The sequence below is a fragment of the Nothobranchius furzeri genome, chromosome 3, assembly GCF_043380555.1.
Source record: "Nothobranchius furzeri strain GRZ-AD chromosome 3, NfurGRZ-RIMD1, whole genome shotgun sequence".
NCBI lineage: Eukaryota > Metazoa > Chordata > Actinopteri > Cyprinodontiformes > Nothobranchiidae > Nothobranchius > Nothobranchius furzeri.
Genome location: NC_091743.1, coordinates 50,101,962 through 50,117,027, shown reverse-complemented (window position 1 = coordinate 50,117,027; position 15,066 = coordinate 50,101,962). Strand labels below are relative to the sequence as shown.

Here is a 15,066-nt window from a genome sequence, read left to right as displayed (position 1 = left end):
TTTCAGTATTAGACTGCTTCTGAATAATTGTTGGATTTTGTGTGTGTGTGTGTGTGTCAGGATCGCTGTGTTTTCAGTCTCAGTTTTCTACGATGAGAGGGTTGTGATTGTGGCAGAGCAGAGGCCAGATGCCAGCGAGGAGGACAGCTTCCAGTGGATGAGCCGAGTGCTTCAGGTGTGTCGAGTCATCTTTTATAACATTATCACTGTGAGACGACAGTCAGCTGTTATATCAGTTTGTGTTGCGACGTAGGCAGTATTTTGTCCACATATTTTTTAAATGCTTCTTCCTTAAATAAGATCCCACCTAAATGTTTGGTTCTCCTCTGAAGGCCATCGACAGCATCCACCAAGTGGGCCTGTACTGTCTAGCTCTGGTCCCGGCCAACACTTTACCCAAAACGCCCCTGGGTGGCATCCACATCTCTGACACCAAGCAGTTCTTCTTAGAGGGCACCCTGCATCCCTGCAACATCCTGATGTGTCCTCATACATGCGTCACCAACCTGCCTAAGCCACGCCAGAAGCAGCCAGGTACATCTGACTGTCTGTTGGTCACAAATCAGACCAGATGCTTAAGATCTCCTCAGTTTTTCTACATTAATGCACATGTTTATGGAAAATGAACTAAAAGCAAAATAATGATGATCACAAATAATAATGTATCTTTTGATTTATCGTAACCATTACAGTTTTTCTCAGTTGCTTTGGTGCATTTCTCACAACAGAATTGATCTCTGCACCACTATTAAGGCTCTTCTCAAAACAATTAGTGCAAACTGCAAAACATGGTGGATAACTTGCAAAAGTGAGTCGCTTCATCAAAAAAAAAAAAAGTCAGTTGTTCAAAAGCAAGTCAGTTGCTCAAAATAAGTAGTCAATGCTTCAAAAGCAAGTCCCTTAATCCAAACAGATAATATATTCATCAAAAGCAAGTACTTGTATCAATCAAAGTGTCAGGGCTGTCACAATTACAAGTCATTACACCAGCACCTTTGGTCACAAAATCAAATGGTTTGAACATGATCTCATTGTGACGGATTTCTTTGTAGGTGCTTCCCAATGACATGTCAAGTCTGGACAGCCTGCATGGCATGTTGAAAACCATAAACTGTAAAGGAAAATCAAGATTATGCATTCTTGATAATATTTAACCCTCTGATGCATGAATTATGAAATCTTCAACCATGATTTTTTTAAACAATTTTTTTCATTCATCTTTAGATGTGAATGAAACAAATTTCAACAAATATTTTTTGTACCATTTTGTTAATTTACAAATACTTTATTACATGTCCATCTCAGTGGACTGAACATGAAATATGGTGGCTTGACTTAATGAAGTCCAAATGGAGGGGCTCACATGCAATAAAGTCTTCAACAGCTGTGCTTAATAGCAAAAATAAAGAAATAACACTTTGAGTACCTGTCCACTGTAGTGACCATTATGCATCAAAGGGTTGATTGAAACTGTACACAGCATTGTGCAACTGGGGAAACACAGTAAAACAAACATTTTACAGCAAACATAAACTCACTTAGACAGTAAACCTTACTGCAGTAGTTATGAAACAAACAAAAACTGAACAGACACTGCTGCATATCAATCATTGATATCTAGACGCTCCCGTCTGTCTGCCCACATATTTTCATCAACATCACAGGGAATGTCAGCTCTGTTGATGCATCTGGGAAAGTATCTTCCGGAGTGTCGAATCCACCCTCTGCAAGACTCTGCTGTGATGTCATCTCAAGCTGCATCCATAGCTGCTAGCAGGGTCATTTGGGTATGTGGATGACTGTCATATACCTTCCACCTCCAGGAAGAGAAAAACTCCTCAATTGGATTCAGGAATGGAGTGTAAGGAGGAAGAAACTCCATAAGCATCCTGCCGTGTGCTGCAAACCACTGCCTGACTACAGCAGAGTGATGGAAACTAACATTATCCCAAACCACTACACACATTGTCCGATTTTCACCAGGACACACACCAATTTTCATTAGTGTGAGATAAGGTTCACCTGAGAAAAGTAATTTATGGAGATTTCCATGGAAACTCCTTAAACATAGGGTTTTCAAAATGGGTGTACAAAGTGTTTGACAAGATGTTCAACAGTTTTGAGTGCAATGACACAAGCAATGAAATGAAGGCCATTAGTTGTAAGGACAATGACTATTCAGCCGGTACAAGTATAAATTATTGTGACATTCATGATAAAAGCAAGGAGATAGTGATGAATAGCAAGTCAAAAGGGACCATTCTTTAGACATTTGTACTTAATCAACTGCTTCGTGTCCAAAGCCATTTAGAGCATGAAACCGCCACTAGGTTGTGCCAAAACAACTACATGTTGTGGAGGTTGAACTAACTGTTATGCAAAGTTTAATTCGGTTGTGAGAAATGCACCAAAGCCACTGAGAAAAACTGTAAAAAACAAAAAAACAATCTCAATCTTTCATTTTGGGTTTATGGGGCTAAAATCTCCATCTCTCATCTTTGGATCGGGCATACATGTTCTACGTGTCCACTTTAAATCATCTCTTGTTTCCACCTGCAGTTGGTGTTGGTCCTGCCTCTGTCATGGTGGGAAACCTGGTGGCAGGGAAGCGGATTGCTCAGGCTGCTGGGAGGGACCTTGGCATGATCGAAGACCAGGATCTTGTTCGGAAGGTAGTTTTGATCATTATTCCAACCAGACACCAAATCTAAACTACAATAGGAAAAACATCAACAGCATCTCCTCCAAAATCATTCATTCCAATGCTATGATAACGGTGTATGAAAGGTAGCTAACTACTGATGGTCCCAACTCAGGCAAAAGTCAGTGTTATAGAAAATTCTGGACTCTTCTTTCTCTTTGCTCTCGTTTGTCTCTGGATGTAGCTCTGTATGTGGCCCACTGTGATGGTAAGGATCCTGGTTTACTCCGGCATGTTCCCCACGTCCATGTTCATTATGTACTTATCTGTGGCTTTATCTTGAATACTTGTATTGAATGCTTGCATGTTTATTTGTTTACAGAGTACTTCATCCTCTGTGGTTTTCCCTTTTGTTTCTGCAGATGTATTTTGCCTTTCACATTATCATTCATTTTCTCAAGAGCTGACGTGACTCAGAGGGTGTGGTCTAAGTTGTTTTGCACTCTGACGAGTAACAATTTATGTTAGACAGCTTTTCTACTGAGCTATGCACCACTTTATTTAGTTTAATTATTATTTATTTCATCAGCACAAAACCTCTCCCTGAATCTGACCCCAATGGTTGTGTTTGCATACATTAAAAATGGACACTTTTTCTGATGTAAACACGTTTGATTACAGCATCAGTATTTGACAGAGGCTCTACAGTGGAGGGCTCAGACCGACCCAGAACACGTTCTCTTTGTGCTCCTTAACTCAAAGGTACCAAACCAGTGCTTTTTTATCAGACATAGAACAAATGTGTGTCACTTTGAACTGTGATAGAAGAGGCTGCTTCATTAATGCCCCCCCCCCCCCCCCTTTGATCATCATTTTGTCTTGTTCCTCAGGGTGTAGCGGTTGGCACGGCAACATGCATTCAGCTTCACAAGCGAGCTGAGAAGATTGCAGCAGCTCTTACAGAGAAAGGCAGCATCAACACCGGGGAGAACGTGGTGCTGCTCTTTCCTCCCAGTACGTTCTGCTGTTAGGTCTAAATATGTTTTCCAAGAAGATCATTTTTGGGCTTTTTAAATATTTCTATGCATCATTTTCTCTAGGCATCGATTTGATTGCGGCCTTCTATGGCTGCCTGTATGCTGGTTGTGTCCCAGTAAATGTCAGACCTCCACACCCGCAGAACCTGGCAGCCACTCTGCCCACAGTCCGGATGATTATCGACGTACGTGCGACCTCCTGTTTAACATTTATGACTGTTAAGAAGGTTTTCTTTAGAGTTCATGAATACAACTGTGGTCAAAGGGTTTGACACTGATAAAAGTGTCTGGATTTAGCCAAACTTTTAGTTTTTTAAAGGAATAATAGGCAGTTTTGGCTTGCTTTTGGCCCCACCTACGAAGTTTGCGTGCTGCCCGCTGCTCCTCTGTTTACATCAGGCGAGAATTTTCAACGAGCGCTTCCGCTCACGCCTACTGTTTTCCAACCCTTCCACCCCACCCCCTGTGCCCTTGCTGTGTGTGTGTGTGTGTGTGTGTGTGTGCGTGTTTGTGTGTGTGTGTGTGTGTGTGTGTGTGTGTGTGTGTGTGTGTGTGTGTGTGTGTGTGTGTGTGTGTGTGTGTGTGTGTGTGTGTGTGTGTGTGTGTGTGTGTGTGTGTGTGTGATCTATCTAGTCTATTTAGATTAGGGTGATCATACGTCCTCTTTCCCCTGGACATGTCCACTTTTCACTCTGTTCGGGGTGCCGGGGGTGGGGTGGGGGGTGGGGGGTGGGGGTGGGGGGTTCCTACTTTGATCAAAATGTCCGGTTTTTCATCCAGGAGCAGGGATCGAGTTATGGGGGGGCTAGATATCTTTCAGGGAAAGATCCCGTTTCTGCCTATATTACAATAATTATGGACTTTCAGTGTAGCGGGATTCTGTTGAGCGGAGAGGACGTAAAGCGCTGATCGTTGGTGCGCCCGCTGCATCCGGCGCACGATTCATTCTCAAGATGGCGCAACAAACCTTATTAAAATATTAACACATGATCATTCATATCTGTTTATATCCTCCGGTACTCTATCTTTTAATCGTTCCTGACGCGCTCCGCTCATCGTGTGCTGCGGTGGCTCCACCTCACTGAGGCGGCATCGAAACTCGCACTCCACTTTGCTGTCAGGAGATCCTTTTAAACTGCTTAGTTCAAAAGTTACTGATGAGGTGAATAAGTAAGAAGCCAGGCAGCAGTTTTTCTGGAGAATTTTGAGGCGGTGCACACCCAGGGCCGTTTCAAGGCATTTTGGAGGCCAAGGCAAAACGGACCCCCCCCCCCCCCCCCCCCCAAATCACTGGGTTCCCCCAGAAGCCTCTGTGTAATTTCTACCCTGTCCAGGAGTGTTAGTTATACAGTGTTTGTAAAAACACCTCAGACATCACTGACATGTTCTAATATTGTCCGACGAAAAACAAAATTGTCGGAGATGCCGTCTAATCTGCCTCTTTTCTAAACTCACACAAATCTGTCAGTTTCAAAACCATTTGAAAGCCACTATTTGTGGATTCTCTGAAAATTTCCATGGAGTCCATAACAAACTTTTTTTTAAATCATTGATCCTAATGTCTAATCCCACAGCTGAAACAAGCATCCATAATAATCTGTGCACAGGAAGCTTACCGATGCTGTAGTAAAACAAAAGGTATAATAATTTCTTATTTATAAAACGTTGCAGCACTAAAGCAGCAGAAAAATTAGATTTTGCAATAAATATGCTAAATATTTTCATACGAATTGTTTTGAGCCTTTTTGTTTTCAGAATCTGATATTCATTTTAGCTCTTACACCTGGGGAAAAAATGGGTCCCAACGTGGTTTGTGTGGTTTTGCCACCCTAGTGTGACGTAGGGTTGGGCAATAAATCAAAAATTTATCATTATCGAAATTTCTGACTCTTATCGAGATAATTTTTCTCATGTCAATAAATATGCTGTACCACCTTGAGTCATGTAAAAGTGTGACTTAACGTAATACACGTGACAGCCCCATCTAGTGGACAACTTATGTTTATGCACATACCTGTAGTTATCGTCCATTTATGGTTATCGAGGTTAAACCCTCAAAATATCATGATATTGATTTTAGGCCATATATCACCCAGCCTAGTGTGATGTCATCGGTAGGCACAGATCTCCTGTCCTCTTTTTTTGGAAATGGAAATATGGTCACCCTAGTTTAAATACACAAAGATGATCACATTTATCAATCGCTGTGTTTTATTTAGAAATTTTACTTTACTTTGTTAAAATTACTGGCCTGCCTCTTCTGTTTGGGTTTGACTTCCTGCCAGAATTGACACGGCTCACTCACGGCTCATGAAAAAATTAGAGCACACGCCAAAACGATCACTGCACGGCGTGAGCCTTTGTGGCGCTTTGCAGATGTGGCCGAAACCGTAGTATAACAAAGGCACCGAATAGAAACGCTTGTCGTTCCACAGCTGCGCTTCCTCGTCTGATTTGATCCGGGTGTAAGTGTTCCTTTATTGAAAGCAAAAGGGAAACTTATCTCCCTGCTGTGTGTTTGTCTTTTAATACCTTAACGTAACAGCTAAAATGTCTCCTCAGCCTTCATTAGTGTCTGTAGGAGGGATTCATCACTAAATTAAACAAATCAGACGTGTTCATGATTTTAAACCTGCAGGAATCATGCAGGGAGCCGACTCCAGAGCCAGGCATGTCAGCTCTGCTTTACTAAGTTCAACAGGGACTGGACCGGCACTCTGAAGTTGCAAGTGCAGTATTCTGGCCTTAGAGGGCGGTGGGGATCTAAGTGACTTCCCTGTAAAGGATAAATTTAGCAAATACTGGCTCAAGAGAATTATTTTTAAATATGAAAAAGTTTCATAGAGACAATGTCTCTATAGTTTACTGAAGTATAGCATTTCATGAGTTTCAAAGACTTTCATAGACATTAGCTTTAACGTTATGTAAAGAGTGAATATTTGTAATGTTGGTCCTTCTTTTTCAAGACTTTCGTTGTTCACCCTGACATTTTGTCAACCATCGTCCGATACAAATTCGGACAGATGAAAGGTCCTCTTGCTTGAGATTTAGGTCTGGCTAGTTTTCCATAATTCAGATTTAATTCTCAGTCAACATGATGGTGACTTTAGCCTTGTGGCATAATACTTGATCATGCAGGAAAATATATCGTTCATCACTAAAGCATTCTCACATGGTTGTGAGGAGTTCCTCTTGGAGAATGTCTTGGTACCATTTATTGTGTTTTATGAGTGAGTCCTCTTGCTTTCTCGGGATACTTTACGGTTGTTGTGACACAAGACTGTGTGACATCCCATGTGATTTCATTTTATTTATTTAGTAAAGATTGTGTTTGTTTTCATGGCAAATAAAGACTAATTCATTGTAATCCTTCTGATAAATTATTGGGTCATTCTTGAGTTAAAGCAAACTTCCATCATAAAATCTGAGGCAGCAACCTTGATTAATGCTTGTCTGATTCTTAGCACTTTTGGCTAGAACTGATCTTTGCTGTCTATTTTTCAATTTTCTTTGACTTAATATGACCTATTCTTAGGGTTGGGGTTTATTTACTGAGAACTGTGTTTTCCTTGCCAGGTTAGTAAGGCTGCGTGTATCCTAACAACACAAAACCTCATGAGGACCCTGCGCTCCAAAGAGGCTGCAGCTTCAGTCAACATTAAAACCTGGCCAACAATCATTGATACAGGTGATAGACCAGACACTCTGAATAAAGGCCGCATCCTATAGGTTTAAAACATTACAGATTAAAACCACCAGTATCCGTTCTGCTCAGTTTTAATGTGGTTATTATTAAGATTATAATATGCATGCATTATTCTATGAATAGTGAACTGAATCCATCTGGTTTTAGTTATTTGCTGCACCACACTTGTTCTGTACATTTTACTGTTTACTAACCCTATTTGCAGATGACCTTCCTCGTCGCCGGCCTCCACAGATCTACAGGCCGCCCACAGCAGAGATGATAGCTTATCTGGACTTCAGTGTGTCCACTACAGGCATGCTCACTGGTGTCAAGGTGAGACACACCACTTTTATACTGGTCTGCTGTCATATCTGGTTTTAATTGGTTCTAATAAATCATAATTTAAAGATCTGAAAAGTGAAGTGTGTTGTGATTAGGTGGTAGGCGTCATTCAGATATAAGCAAAACCACAAAAATACATTTATTTGCTAATTTGTGGCTGGTAATTCTCTGTGGAGTTGTTTTGTAACAATATCAATAATATCAATATAAATACTGAAAAAAAAAGTTTTGTGTTTGTGTCAGATCTCTCATGCAGCCGTCAGCGCACTCTGCCGCTCCATAAAGCTTCAGTGTGAGCTGTATTCCTCCCGGCAGATAGCCATCTGTTTGGACCCCTACTGCGGTCTGGGCTTTGTGTTGTGGTGCCTCGCAAGGTGCAGTAAACCATCATTTTCTGAACATCTGTCTCCATGTCATCTGCCTGCTTTTTCACATTCTTTTCTCATCTCACAGTGTTTACTCAGGTCACCAGTCCATCCTGATTCCTCCGTTTGAGCTGGAGAGCTGCTTGTCTCTGTGGCTGAGCACGCTCAGTCAGTACCGCGTCAGGGACACTTTCTGCTCCTATTCTGTGATGGAGCTCTGCACTAAAGGGCTGGGAACTCAGACCGAGTTACTCAAGGTGAGGCATCAGCACAAAGATAACTAGGACTCGTAGAGCCGTGGGCTTGATTGTTGTGTCCGGCTGTGTTTCAGGCCCGTGGTGTGAACTTGTCGTGCGTGCGCAGCTGTGTGGTGATAGCAGAGGAGCGACCTCGGCTCTCTCTTACTCAGTCCTTCTCCAAGCTGTTTAAGGATGTAGGACTGTCGACCAGAGCCGTCAGCACAGCTTTCGGCTCCAGGGTTAACCTTGCAGTCTGCCTGCAGGTGTGTCACACAGCAGGCACCGACTTCATACACAGTTTATGTTATGGATGAAACACAAACCAGTGTGATTTCCGTGTTACAGGGAACCACTGGTCCTGATCCCTGTACGGTGTATGTGGACATGAAGTCTCTACGCCACGACAGGTGAGCGCACAAACTGAACACTTAGCTACAGCTTCTAGCTTTATGAAAAATTGAAAACTTAGTGCAAATGGAAGATCATCACTTACCTTTGTTGCTGTAAAGATGCCAGAAAAGAAAATCCAGTTTCGTACCATCAACCAAAAGAACTTTTTTTTCTGCTCCAGACTGTTTCTTAAAGGAGTCGATTACTTGTTTAATCAGTACAATTGCCGTGGTCTCTAGTAGGGATTAATGCCTTGCAGGCAGTACTCGGGGCCCAAAAAAGCCCACAAACCCATCTCAGCAGGTACAAGTCATCACAGGAGAGTTTAACACGGCGAGTTTTGGAGTCTTATTCCCTGATATTTGGACATCTCACCCTGAATTGGATAACAGCAACGCAAATCCACCACTGACTTGCAACATGGATGTTTTATCTCCACAAGCAGCCTGGAGCAGCTTCTGCTGTGTGGTAAAGATGTTAATGCTAATGGTTAGCTTAAACTAGCTGAGACGTTAAAGCAGCAGCCTTCCCCGTCGTGAGTCAATATGGATGAGACTATGAATGCTAATTCACAGTGTGATGCAGATCTGTGAGGATTTTCTAATCCTAGAGTTTCACCGTCTTCTTTCTATCAGAAACTAATGCAGGAGACAGGTGTAGGAGACTATTTTCATGTGCAGCCTTTGTGAAAACTCAACTGATTTATAATCAGAAATAATTATTGAAAAATGGTTTCAGTCAACCACACCTACTAAAATGTCTCTTTTTCACAACTTAATCTGTTTTCTTTGCCTTATTTTCAGTTAAATAAATAATTTCTGAAAGTCTGTGTGTTTGGTTTCAAGGCACAAAACTACAAATACTAGAAAACAAAAATGTCTTTCTGGATTTGCTGTTTGCTGTTACAGAGTGAGGCTGGTAGAGAGAGGAGCACCTCAGAGTCTTCCTCTCATGGAGTCTGGCAAGGTGAGATACGTAGTTTATATATTTCACTAATGCTGCTTCTTCATATCCTCCTATGATTCATTTGCCTTGTAAGCCATCTTATATATGTAAATATAAAGTCTGGCCATGACCCATAGATAGACCTCAGTTCTGAGGTGGAATCTACGGTTTTCTTTCAAGCTGTCTTCGCACGCAACTGGACAGCAGTAGGACCAATTGGAGAGATGAACAATGTGATGTATTATTAGCAATACACCGTCATACACTGTTGAAGAAGAAAAGGAATATTCATATATATCTTTTTTTGAAATAAAGAACATAACTACCTTTATATGGCCATGTCTCATAGAAAGGTCCAAGTCTAAATCATCCAAAATTGATACCAAAGCCGTTTCAAACAAGCCGAAAATTAGCCGAGCCAATGGTAGACCCGCTGAAGTTAAAATGGCTAGACCAACCTGCAGAGCAAAGTCTTTTGCTGCGGTTTCTATTGAGTTCTAGTCCTAGTGACACTAGGGGTACACCATTACCACTTTTTTCCAAACTGATATGAAACCGATACTTGGATCTGAGTACGCGCCGATATCGATACTTCTACCGCACAAAAAAAATGCAATGAATTGGAATACACGTTTTTTTCTTCTTCTCTGCTTTCAACAGGAAAATTCTGTGAGGAAGATAAAAAGTAAAATATATTAATAGAAATTGGTGAACAGAAATGACAAGTGACAGTGAAGCCACTTTCAGGCAACTGCATTGGTTCCTGGTATCGGTTAACTTTTACTAATACCGATACTGGTATCGGTATTCGTGCATCCCTATATGACACCATTCAGAATCCTCAAATAAAAACAGGCGGATGTATTTGTGTGTTTTTTTAGATACTGCCTGGCGTTAGGGTGATCATTGTAAACCCAGAAACTCGAGGCCCACTTGGTGATTCTCATCTGGGAGAGGTGAGAGAGCTGATATTTCTTTTTTTTGTGATGACAGCATGGCTGGACCTAAACAACCCTGTTAAGATGGTGTTTTACTGAAAACTTGAGCCTGTGTGTGTGTGTGTGTGTGTGTGTGTGTGTGTGTGTGTGTGTGTGTGTGTGTGTGTGTGTGTGTGTGTGTGTGTGTGTGTGTGTGTGTGTGTGTGTGTGTGTGTGTTTCTCCCTCTCACTTTGTTAGATCTGGGTGCACAGCCCTCACAATGCCAGTGGTTACTACACCATCTACGGAGAGGAGAGTCTCCAGGCCAACCACTTCAACACCAAGCTCAGCTTTGGAGATCCGCAAACTTTATGGGCCAGAACAGGGTACCTGGGTTTTGTGAAGAGGACAGAGCTCCTGGATGCCAGTGGAGGTGCATATACTGATCTAGTCATGGTTTTTTCTCTATTAAGATATTTGACCCACATACAATATGACTCTCAGGAGACCAGAAGATGTAGTAATAAAAATAGTTTATTAGAGAGGTGAGCGGAGGCTGGTAGGGATGGGCTGGTTCCGGAGCTAGAGATTGGATCACTGGAAGAAATGACACATGAAATGATGATCGGGACGAGGAGGAATATACATCATATAGTGGGGAGAGTTCTTACTGAGATTCGGTTGTAGCAGAGCGTGGGAGAGGTGAGCTGGTACCGGGGCTGTGGGTCGATGTGGAGGTTCCGGAGCAGTGAGGCGTGTTGTTGGAGGGTGGACAGGAGACGCACGGGAGGAGAACAGGGCCGGGGAGGATTCAGCCGTGGTTCGGGAGATCCGAGGGGAACTGCAGAGGCTGGTATGAGAGACTGAAATCTTCAACACGAAGGCGTAATCCAGAGCGGGTTCTTAGGAATCCTGTGATGACAAACAGAGAGGTTTCAGGGAACAAACTAGATTCAGTTTCAATAAACTGGAATGGATTCGGGTGGCTGGACGTTACCACTAAGGCAAACAATCTGGCGCTGAGTGGCTGGTTCGCTGGCTCCTTATTCCTCCCGTCTAATTACATGATGGGCTGCCGGTGAGCAAGGTGACTCTGCGGCCGAGGTAATTAGCTGGATGGAGTCTCTCTAAGTGTCTCCCTAGCCCTCCAACAACCTGTGAAGAAGAAATGTGAACTCACAACCCCAGTACCTGGCAGATCTAACATAAGCAGAATAGAACGTACCTCACTGAGTCAGTAAATATTTGTGTGTTTCTCGTGATCTGTGTATTTCTGCATTCAGATCGGCATGATGCTCTTTTCGTGGTCGGCTCACTCGATGAGACGCTGGAGCTACGAGGACTGCGCTATCACCCTATTGACATTGAGACATCAGTGTCAAGAGCTCACAGAAGTATTGCTGAGAGGTGAGAATAATACAGATATTTGTTAAACTAAATTGAGTAAATCTTGAAGGCCAAGTTGAGCAGATAGTTCAAAATAGACAGAAATAAATGTGGTTGATTTGTGCTGAGCCACGGAGGGGATAAAATTGCATCCTGACTTTATTTTGGGAGACCCTGAGTTTCTTTAGCAGGATCCTGATTTTGTTTTGTGGGATCCCAACTTTATTTGTGGGATTCTGCAATAATTTCCCCCTTTTTTTTAGGGAGGTTCTGCTTAACTCAGCCATGACGAACAAAGGTGATCACAGATATTGTGATGCTCTCATGAACAAACGAATCTGCGCCGTACCTGAACCACAAAAGAAATATTTTCATTTCTTTGTCCCCTCCAGAGCTCCCACCCCAGCTTTCCACCGGATGTGTAGTCATTGCATAATATCTGCAAAGCTTAATAGGCAGCTAATAGCCATCTTTGAAGTCAATTGGTGTGTTTCCACCGGGGACGGGGCAGCATGTCTTGGATGTATCCCAGAAGCAGCCAGAGTCTGTCTATTCTACACAAAGGATGAGTCTGGATACTCAGAAGCAGAGCGTACCATAAGGGGTGGGACTAGCCAACTCAAAAATAACCAATCAGGAAAAAGGTGGAAATAACAACTGTATTGCCCGGCTAGCATAGTGTTGATTTGCTTTGCTAAATTTAAAGAAAGACAGAAATAAACAAAACCATCTTTTATAAAGCGCCTCTCAGGATATAAATTACAGTTATTTACACTTCGGGTTTATTTTTCACACACTTCTCTCCTAGAACGTTTCAAGCTTAGCAGTTCAGATCAACCCAGACGGGAAGTCAGAGGTTGTGTAAAACATCTGTTAACTTTCAAAATAAAAGACACATGCAGATCTTCTTCTGCTGCTTAACTAGTAACAAAAATACATTATTAAATACCTGTGAGATCTCCATGGCCAAGGTAAAAAAAAAAAAAAACAACATAGACCACAGACATTTTGGATACATGCTGCCGTTTTTCTCCCTGCTTGTTATTGCGTGAACTGTCAAAATCATGCATGATCTTGCAAATTCTCCTGTGATTTTGAGATCCCGCTGGACCAGCTGCGTCTGAAACGCTCTCGTTGGGAAGAGATTTGGCACAGGGTAAAACATGTCAATTAGGTTACGCACTGCTTAAGAGTCCAATAGAAAACCTGGGTTAGTGTTTTCAGATTTCTTTCTAGGATTCTTGCAGTTGTACATTCAGTGATCAGAGTTTTCTTAAAACATGAGATGGTTCATTCACATGACTTGTCTTTAATTTTCTTTAATATAAACAAAAATCTCTAATTTCAGTGACTTCTTAATGCTCTTCAGCACCTTGCTTTTGCCCCCACCCACAGTGCTGTGTTTACTTGGACTAACCTCCTGGTGGTCGTGTCGGAGTTGTGCGGTTCAGAGCAGGATGCTCTGGATTTGGTGCCTCTAATTACAAATGTGGTCCTGGAGGAGCACCACCTCATCGTGGGAGTGGTGGTCATTGTTGACCCAGGGGTCATACCCATCAACTCCAGAGGAGAGAAACAACGTATGCACCTTCGTGACTCGTTCCTCGCCGACCAGCTGGATCCTATCTATGTTGCGTACAACATGTGAGGAGTGGTGTGTTCTGGGCATGCTTTGCTGTTGTCTGCTGCCTTCAGCAGCATCGTGGCTTGGCAGAGAGAGGGTGTAAAGCAAAAAGCATGAAGCACCAACACTCCGCCCTGTGTGACACCAGCATTTCTCAGCCACTGCATGTCTTTGATTGGATCTGCCACATTCAAGGCTATTCACTGTGTTGTTATAATAACATCTTGCAAACGGGGCAAAACTTAACATGAAAAGCAAAGTGAAAAGAAAAGCCATGTCGCAAAGGGCAAAATAACACAACAGGTCACTTTTATGATAAACAGTTCTTTCTTAGTTCAAATATGTCTTCTTTTAATCTAGTTACCACAAACTGATTCCCTTTTTTTGTGTCCAAAAATAGTTTCTTAATTTATGTCTCCTTACAATTGTTTTACTTGCAGCTTGCATGAATGCATATTTGAAGTCCTTATAATTTCTCAACAGCAAAATGGATAAATAAGAGAGTGAACTCTGACATGAGTGTGCATCTTTTAAAACTTTACCCCTCCCCCTCATAATTGAAGCCAAAAAGACTTCCCTGCCTTACAAAACTTCAGCCATACATTCCTATCCTCACTTTAATGGCTTTCCTATAAATGGCTGTTAATGCTTTTGCCTAATATAGTGAATTCTGACAGATATTGGAAAAAAGGGATTAAAGTGAGAGGAAAGAGGCCAGATTATCTACTGTAACAACAGGGGTCTCTATGTATTTTGGATACTGTATGTTTCTGTATAGATATTTTTATTTGTATAAATGTATAAAATGCATTACTCACATGTCTCAGTTGGGCGTTTGAGGATGAATAACAAAGAGACCACAATGGTAGCAGAGAGAAGATTGTAAATAGGCTTTAAAAAATTGATTTCACATGGAAATTATTAGCTATAAGGGAGGGTGAGGATAAATAACTTTAAAGGAATTGTTAGTCCTATATGAAATTGCACTTTTTAAAAAAATGATCTATTTTATTATAACTGAGGCATTATGAGCTAGGGTTCAGGAGGAAATGTGAAGAGTTTACAGCAACCAGGAACTTTCCCCGTCACTGTCAGTGGAGAAAACCAATGTGATGACTGTTTACAGGCAGCTGGGTAGTTTTGCAAAAAGCAAGTCCACCGTCCACCTGATCTTCATCGCCTTCGTGTTGGCAAACAGACCCAATCCTCTCAGTTCGTGCAACACGATGGAACATTAACGGGTTTAATACGCCTCCTCTCAGCACTCAGATGTTCAAACTGTGTTTTGTGTTTGTGCAACTATGTAAATAATTAATCTGACATGCAAAAGCTTTGATGTTTGTATTGTAGTCAACAGAAGCGATTCATGTTTGTCATAAATTATTTTCTGTAATCGGTCACTGGATTTATGAGCGCTTGTGAATACAGCTGCAGAGCTGAGCCACAGATAGAACATCGCGTGTTGGCAAATAAATGCATCTGAAAGATATA

General features: G+C 42.0%; 1 protein-coding gene across 4 annotated transcripts in view; it reads left to right on the top strand.

Moving 5' to 3' along the window:
• The window catches only part of dip2bb (disco-interacting protein 2 homolog Bb), a 56,248-nt gene extending 42,432 nt beyond the window's left edge, over positions 1 to 13,816 (top strand). For 2 of the 4 annotated variants that reach the window (XM_070549278.1, XM_070549277.1), the window contains 18 exons: positions 61 to 175; positions 333 to 534; positions 2,560 to 2,672; positions 2,886 to 2,909; positions 3,323 to 3,403; positions 3,532 to 3,655; positions 3,742 to 3,863; positions 7,255 to 7,366; positions 7,590 to 7,699; positions 7,952 to 8,082; positions 8,162 to 8,330; positions 8,405 to 8,575; positions 8,658 to 8,719; positions 9,611 to 9,668; positions 10,529 to 10,603; positions 10,824 to 10,998; positions 11,849 to 11,972; positions 13,347 to 13,816. In XM_070549278.1, the coding sequence (XP_070405379.1) occupies positions 61 to 175; positions 333 to 534; positions 2,560 to 2,672; positions 2,886 to 2,909; positions 3,323 to 3,403; positions 3,532 to 3,655; positions 3,742 to 3,863; positions 7,255 to 7,366; positions 7,590 to 7,699; positions 7,952 to 8,082; positions 8,162 to 8,330; positions 8,405 to 8,575; positions 8,658 to 8,719; positions 9,611 to 9,668; positions 10,529 to 10,603; positions 10,824 to 10,998; positions 11,849 to 11,972; positions 13,347 to 13,599 (2,221 nt within the window). In that variant the 3' untranslated portion in view covers positions 13,600 to 13,816. The remainder of the gene's footprint in view (positions 1 to 60; positions 176 to 332; positions 535 to 2,559; positions 2,673 to 2,885; positions 2,910 to 3,322; positions 3,404 to 3,531; positions 3,656 to 3,741; positions 3,864 to 7,254; positions 7,367 to 7,589; positions 7,700 to 7,951; positions 8,083 to 8,161; positions 8,331 to 8,404; positions 8,576 to 8,657; positions 8,720 to 9,610; positions 9,669 to 10,528; positions 10,604 to 10,823; positions 10,999 to 11,848; positions 11,973 to 13,346) is intronic. The other 2 variants (XM_070549280.1, XM_070549279.1) reach the window with 1 other exon arrangement.
• The last annotated feature ends 1,250 nt before the right edge of the window (positions 13,817 to 15,066 follow it).